At 56.9% G+C, this 7,124-nt stretch overlaps 1 protein-coding gene across 5 annotated transcripts in view; it reads right to left on the reverse strand.

Annotated features, from left to right (window-relative positions):
• PMP22 (peripheral myelin protein 22) overlaps positions 1 to 7,124 on the reverse strand; it is a 29,764-nt gene that overhangs the window by 20,514 nt on the left and 2,126 nt on the right. The window contains exons 1-3 of one of the 5 annotated variants that reach the window (XM_007462649.1): positions 6,365 to 6,537; positions 4,728 to 4,839; positions 3,371 to 3,470 (exon numbers count right to left, since the gene is read on the reverse strand). In XM_007462649.1, the coding sequence (XP_007462711.1) occupies positions 3,371 to 3,470; positions 4,728 to 4,805 (178 nt within the window). In that variant the 5' untranslated portion in view covers positions 4,806 to 4,839; positions 6,365 to 6,537. Of the gene's footprint in view, positions 1 to 3,370; positions 3,471 to 4,727; positions 4,909 to 6,360; positions 6,538 to 7,124 lie in introns of those variants that run through there. The other 4 variants (XM_007462647.1, XM_007462650.1, XM_007462648.1 and 1 more) reach the window with 4 other exon arrangements.

Genomic DNA, 7,124 nt, shown 5'->3' on the forward strand with positions numbered 1-7,124 from the left:
GAAAGAGAGAGAAATAAGCTATCTTATTTAGGCCACTACCATTTAAAGACGTACTGTTTTATGCAGTCAATCTTAATCCCAATCGGAACGCTAGCCAACTGGTCTAATGTGTCCCTCCATTGCCTTCCCCTTGCTTTAGGTCATCATTGCCTCAGTAGGGAATCGCCTCCTCCTTGCCTGTATTTATTTAAATCCTGCCCATCCTTTGGAGGGTGGATCAAATCCCCCCTCCCACATGAGACCTGCCTTCCACTTCCTCCCCTGAACTCTGGCGCTGCCCGCCTGTCCCCACTCCTTGGGTATCTGGCCTATGCTGCCTGCACAGTGATTCGTCCCCCTGCACAGAGCTCAGGACTGTCAAGGCCAACGTCATATTCTCCAAGTCCTTATATCCCTCAGGCTGAAAGGCATTCAAAACAAAGTCATGATAAATATTCCCCCACTAAGCCTCCTTCACCTCTACCTGCAGACAGGATCAGGATGGGGCCAGAGGGTGTGTAAATACATTTAGAAAACGGAAAAGCAGACAGAGTTGAGGGCATTTAGTGAGGAATCTAAAACTACTCTAATATCAAGAAAGAGTTTGAGGGAAAAAAAAATCTAATCTGTTTCCTTCCAACCGTATAACATAGACGTTTGACTGCCGTGCGGTTAACGTGGCAACAAGAAGCTTCCATATAAGAAAAAAAAGTGAATGACGCCCTGCAGAGGTGCACGGCCCCAGCCCCGCACGTGCAAAAACAAGCCCCTTCAGCAAAAAACTAGCAAAAGTCATGTAAACCGACGCGTTTTCACATGACATGCTTGCAACATATTCTTCACAAATTGGTACCTGTAACGAATTACTTTCAGTTACTAAAATAAAAAGTATGTTTGAAACATTCTAAGAGCAAATACGGACCAAGGTGACTGGTTTACAACTAGCAGAGTTCATCTGTAAAGGCAGTCTAATGTTTTTAATTCTGTACTTTTTTTCACCTCTTGTTTGGCACAGAAATGGTTAAACCCAATCGAAAAGGCAAAGGAGTCCCAGAGGCTTCACCCCCATCAGAGCTGAGGTTGTAACACAAGCTGACCCATCAGAAGATGAGAACAGAGATAGCGCCCACTGGGGAAGCTTAAATGGGAAGTTCTGACTTAGAATCAGCCCAAGTGCAAACAAACCCAGCTTGTCCAGAGTTCCTCAGAACGCCCTTACTGGGAGAGCCGAGAAGGCAGATGCGGAGGAGGAGCACGATCTGGGACCCCCCAGGGAAGCAACCACGAGGATTTGGATAAAGACCCGCGATGCACGCCCCCGAAGTCACTGTCAACAAACCCAGGAAGGTGAGCTCGTACACAAAGAGCCAGCTGAGCGATAGGAATAACGCTGGTGCCTCTTTGAGAGCTGCTGCGAGGGCGGAACAGCAGCCACTCCCGACCGCAGAAGATGCAGGAGGCAGGTCAGCAGCAGGCAAACATCACGGTCCAGCAGGTCGGACAATTTAGGTCACTGCGCCTCTGCCGACTCATCCCTCTTGAAACCCAGCCGGGTTGGAGTATGCCTGCCCAAACTGCCCCTTCCGGGACTGAGTCGAGAATCCCCTGCCAACCCCACGTGGCCAAATGCCAGCTGGGCAATGTCCAGGTGGACACCTGGGGGGGGGGGCGGTCACAGGGAAAGCCGGCCCTTGTGGGCGGAGTCACCACTCGTGGCCACCAGGTGTCAGCAGCGAGCAGGGAGCCTCCCATCCTGAGCTTCAGGGAACTCCAGCCAAACCCTGCCCCGGAGACCGGATGCTGTGGCTTTGGGGCCAAGCAGTGCTGTGGCCACATGCGCAGACGCTCCCGAGTGTTTCAGTTATTTGATTGCCAACTCACAATGCAACCTCTAGGGTGGTTTGAATTCAATATCCTTCACAGACTCCGAGAAAAGTTTAAGGACTGCTCCCTTCAACAAAGACTGGTGTCTTTCTTTTCTTCCCCCCAGGAAAGTGGAGACATAAAGCAGGGTCTTCCAGTCCTTGCCTATCCTCTCCATATAAACTACAGTAGTTCGAGCACTTTCTCTTTATTACTGAGGTTGGAGATATTCCGTTGGTGATGTTTCAGGGACAGCTTGAGTGCTGCTGGGTGCAGAGCCCTAAGGGGAAAAGTCCCGCAAAGAAAATGGACCGTGCACATACAGAACGATGGGCCACTGCCCTTCCTGCTTTGTTGAGCTGCGTCTGAACTGGTTTCTCTCACTGAGCGTAACATCTTCAACAGAAATACTTGATCTAGGGGCACCTGCAGCCTCATCAAAATGTGTACTTTGCTGGCCTTTAAACCCAAGATGTCAGGAAAGTTCTGTCACATCTAAAGGTACTTCCGTCTCCAGGCTAAGGACATGTCGTTTGGAACATGAGACCATGCAGAGCCTGGCCCACTGTGTCCTCAATGCCAGGCACTGTGGCCCCTGCCAGGGTCCACGCTGCCACCAGACACCTCCCAGTCACCAAAAAGAATGCATCCTATTTATCTCTGCCTCTCCACATCCAAAGACACCAGGTCACCGCTGAGCCCTCCTTCCCTCTGGGTGCTGGAGGTATCTGGTGTGTGCTTCCATGGCCAATTAACCCCTTAACCTGAACCCAAGAAAGCCTGGTTTCCAATATCTCACAGAAAAGATGCTGAGGACAGAGCAGAAATACTCCCGGGCTCAGCTCGGGGTTGTGCAAATAGCGTCAATGCCCCATCTTGCAACGAGGAGTCGCTCAACAGCTATGATGCTAAATGGCACCCCTGAGGCCCAAGATGCAGAGAGGAAATCCTATAACTGGAGACCAAAAGCTGGCCCATCTATCCTTAGGACAGCCCCTCCATCACTGCACCAGGAAGACACAGGGCATTCCGGGATATCCTACCACCAGAGGAAATCCTATAACTGGAGACCAAAAGCTGGCCCATCTATCCTTAGGACAGCCCCTCCATCACTGCACCAGGAAGACACAGGGCATTCCTGGATATCCTACCACCAAACCAGAGACGCTAATTGGACTGAAACTCCCAGTGGGGGTCTGCCTAAGGTTTTGCATCATCACTGCTTATGTGTGTCCACATTTCTTGGCTCACAAGAAGCCTTACACAAGTGATGGGAAGCAGGGGGTGTGGTGTTCTAGGGCTTCTCTGTAGGTAGAGAGAATGCACAAAGACTCCCCAGGATCTCAGTGTAGCCAGTGATGCGACCGCCCCTCCCCTTTTATCTTGGGACGTCTTGGCCATGTCCCACCCCACCCTGGCAACAACTCTCTAGCTTGTGTCTTCCAAGAACAAGCGCTTCCAGGTCTGGACAGAGAAACATGCCACGGACAGATCAGGACGAAGCTGTGGAGCAAAAAACCATTCTCACCGTTTGCTGATGACGTGAAACAGTGTTGGACGTTGCCCGGTGAAGAGGTGCTACAGTTTTGCCAGAGGTCGGTCGCATGTCCATTGCCCACCATCCATTGCTGGAGAGAACCAGACGTGGTAAATCAGGGGAGTCCGTGAGGAGTGGCGGAAAGGGGGAGGGAGAGGACCAAGGGTAGGCAAAGAGCAACCTCATCAACCTGTCTACGGGGCCTGCCCCTGCCCTGCCCCGGGGCTGCCTAGCCAGAGCCCAGGGTCGTGCTTGAGAAAGGGGAGATGTGGTGGTCTGGCCCAGACATCCAGAGGGGAGGGCCGGAGCTTTGCTAGTGAAAAGCACTCTGTAAAGTGTAAAAGTACCACACACACACATAAGTTGCTCTGTGCCGAGGTGTGTGCTGTGGTAGAAGGAGCCGTGGACTCAACCCAGGACACCTGCATCCAAGCTCCCCCCACCCCCCATCTCCCGGGTATCATTCCCAAAGCCGCAGCCACTCTGAGCCCATTTCCTTACTTACAATTCCTATCAACCTGACAAGATCGCCACAAGGCACACTTAAGATGTTGGCAGGATGCTGGTAAACGATGGACCAACTCACCAATCCCCAACAATCCCTCAACCTTTGAACCAGGCCAGAACATCACGCCTGGGACTTGCTGTATATACAGAAGTTAAGGCCACAGTCCCATAACTGCCCGAGTCTGGGCTTAGCTTCAAGAAAATAAGTTTACAAGCTAACGAGCTTGATGTCTGATGGTTTTGCAACACAAGTTATCCCAGTGACCTGTTTGTACGGGAGGAGGCTTTTCTAAGAAGGTGCCATGTCCACAGCGCAAAGCAGACCTGGGGCTGTGAACTCTTAGGGAAAAGCCAATTCGAACTTTCCAATTTCAAGTCCTAAAGGCTGTTTTATGAACTAAACCGCCCATCCGATGGATGCCATTTGGAGAAAAAACAAACCTTCCTAAATACTCCACTTCCTTCCTCAACGACCCTGCATTAAGGAAAATGCTACACAAGCTTATCAAATGAAGGGCCGTGGTGGTGGTGGTGGTGGTGGCGGGGAACCCCTGGATCTGTACCTAAATTCTCTGGCTTAAAGAGAGGCCTGCGCGGCTTCACCTAGCCCCGCGCTCGCTTCCTTCCTCCCGCTGAATCTGCTCTGGTTTTCGCAAAGCTACTTTTGAAAAGGCGTGGATTGCCAGAAACTGCAAAAGGCCCTGGGATGTCTGAGACGCTTTGTCTGCAAACTGGAGGGGGCACAGTTGGAACCGCCATCCGGAGGCCGAGCTCGGAGTGAGCCCCGGGCGCCCCTCCCTCCCGCCGCCCGCCGCCCGCCCGCTGCCCGCCGGAGACTCACGCTGACGATCGTGGAGACGAACAGCAGCACGAGCACCGCGACGTGGAGGACGATGATACCCAGCAGCAGGAGAAGCATTCTGGCGGCGAGTTCTGCTCAGCGGAGTCTCTGCCTGGCCGGAGAGAGGGCCGAACTGGACGTGAGGCCGAGCGAACCGGCCTGAGAGAGCGAGCGAGGGAGGAAAGGAAGGAGGGAGGAAAGACGGGAGGGAGGGACGCGGAGGGAGGGTCCTGCGCTCGGCAGGCCCGGGCCTGGCGCCGCGCCCGCCCGCCCACCCCGCCCGGCGACTGCCGAGAGAGGGCAGCAGCCGACCGCGGCATCCCCGCCCCACAGTCCGTCGAGCCCGCCTGCGACCGAACATCTTCTGCTTTTGGAACAAAACAAGTGGTACGCACGACGCACGTCGAAGTCACCCCGGGAGGCGAGGTTTTTCCAGAGTGCCAAGCAGAGGCCGCAGCGCGCCTCCACCCACCTGGGGGCTCCGGGAGCAGCCCAACGAGGAGAAGGGGGGCGGAGGGCGAGAGGCCGCGTTGCCCCGTGGGGTGGAGCTGGGGGTGAACGGAAGGGGCCCAGATTTCTGCGAGAGGCCCGGGGACACCAGCGTTGAGCTGGGAGGGAGAGCGCGCGGCGGGAAGCCGGGTTCCCAGACCCCAGGGCGCTCCGCATTCCGCTAGGCTCCCAAGTTTCCACCCAGTTTCCTCCCGCGCAGGGGAGCCGTCCCGGCCCCAGCACAGCTTGGCATCGACACCAGCGGCCCCGGAGAGAAGGCGCAGAGCGGGGTAGAGCGGATCGGAAAGAACTGCTGGGGCCGGTGCCTCCTGCCCACCGCGCGCGCTTCCCCCGGCAGCCCTGCGGGCCGGGCCGTTGCGCTCCCGGAACAGGGGCCCAGGAGCCTGGATGGAGGACAGCCAGTGAGTGTCCGGTGGGAAGGAGAGGCGGAGGGATTGGGTTGGGCCCCAGGAGAAGCGCAGCCGGACGGAGCCGGCAGGACATCTTCTCTCCGCCACGGTGTGCTCCTAGCCCCACATTCTGCAGACCTTAGGGGCTGTGACTCGCCGACCTGTGGGAGGATTTGCACGTCTGCGAAGATGAGCTGCGTTTGGGGGGGCTACTTCAGGACAGAATCTTGGTCCAGAGACACCGTTTCAATAACTCGGTTTTTAAAATACCCAATCGCAAACCTCTCCGTTCCTCCCCTTAAGCAACATGTTCAGTGAAACTCTGGAATGTGCAGGAGGATATAAGCACGATTTTCTGATATCTCCCAGAAGGTTTAAATTAAATCCAGTGACTCCTAATGCCGAGGGCAGGGGGTGGGGGGCACGGGGGTCCTGTACCCCGGAGATGTCCAGCGCAGGAACTGCTTTGCCAGTGAGTCCAGCGAGGCGAAAAGTGCTCCGCCCCTGCCCCATACCCGGACACAAGCACCCGCGTCCCCGGCGGTTTACTGACCACCAGGCACCCCGCAGTGGGTCCCTACAAGCCCCGTAGGAAGGACGCGAGACGGGCGGTGGTCTACCCGCGATCGGGTACCGCGCCAGCCCGAGGCCCCCTGTTCCGCGCGTTCTGTCACCGTCTACGGAAGATGCCCACGTTCCTCTTCCATCTCCTCCACTTTCCCTGCCAAAAGCACTTACAGCCCAAAGGGATAGCCGTCCCCGATCCTCGGAGATCCGCAGAGTGGCCTCGGGCACAAACCGCGTGCGTCCGCTCGGCTGCTGGCGTCCGGAAAGACAGCTGCTCTGCGGGGCTGCGTGCGCCGAGCGAGGGGCCGGAGGGAGGCTCCCGGCGTTCCCCTTTAACGGGAACAACGCCCTGTCTACGTCGCTGCAGTAGGGTGTGTCCCCGGGTCAGCGTGTGCAGGGGGGCGGGACCCGGGGAGGGGAGAGGGCAGTGGGGAGGGAGGCAGGGCAGAAGCCAGATCCTCGGCCTTCACTGCGCCCCAGGAGAAAGTCGATGACTCCAAAACAGCGGTGGCTTGTCCTCGAAACTAGGAGGCAACGAGCTTTCTCACCTCCCCTTCCCTGGCTCCGCGGAGGTCACGGAGACCAAGAGTTGACCGATATACTGGCCCCTCTGCCCACGTGGGAAAGCCCTCCAGAGGTCGCCTCCGTGGGTGACAAGAGCGGGGCTCTGGGGCGCACGCAGTCGAACCGCGCCCGCGGGGAGAGCCAGCCTGGATGCCCCTGCCACGGGTAGGGGGAGATGGCACTTAAGCGCTGGCAGACCTCCCTCCTCTCGGGCCCTGGCGTCCCTGGACTGCCCTACAGTCCTGGCGGGGCGCACCCGCGCCAAGCCCGCCTGCGCGATCAGGTCTGCGCCCAGGCCGTGCGCCGGGTGACTCGGATTCCCGGGACCGATCTAGCGGGCCTGCTCGGGTGAGGGCTGGCGGGGGTG

The sequence above is a fragment of the Lipotes vexillifer genome, unplaced genomic scaffold, assembly GCF_000442215.2.
Source record: "Lipotes vexillifer unplaced genomic scaffold, Lipotes_vexillifer_v1.1 scaffold982, whole genome shotgun sequence".
NCBI lineage: Eukaryota > Metazoa > Chordata > Mammalia > Artiodactyla > Lipotidae > Lipotes > Lipotes vexillifer.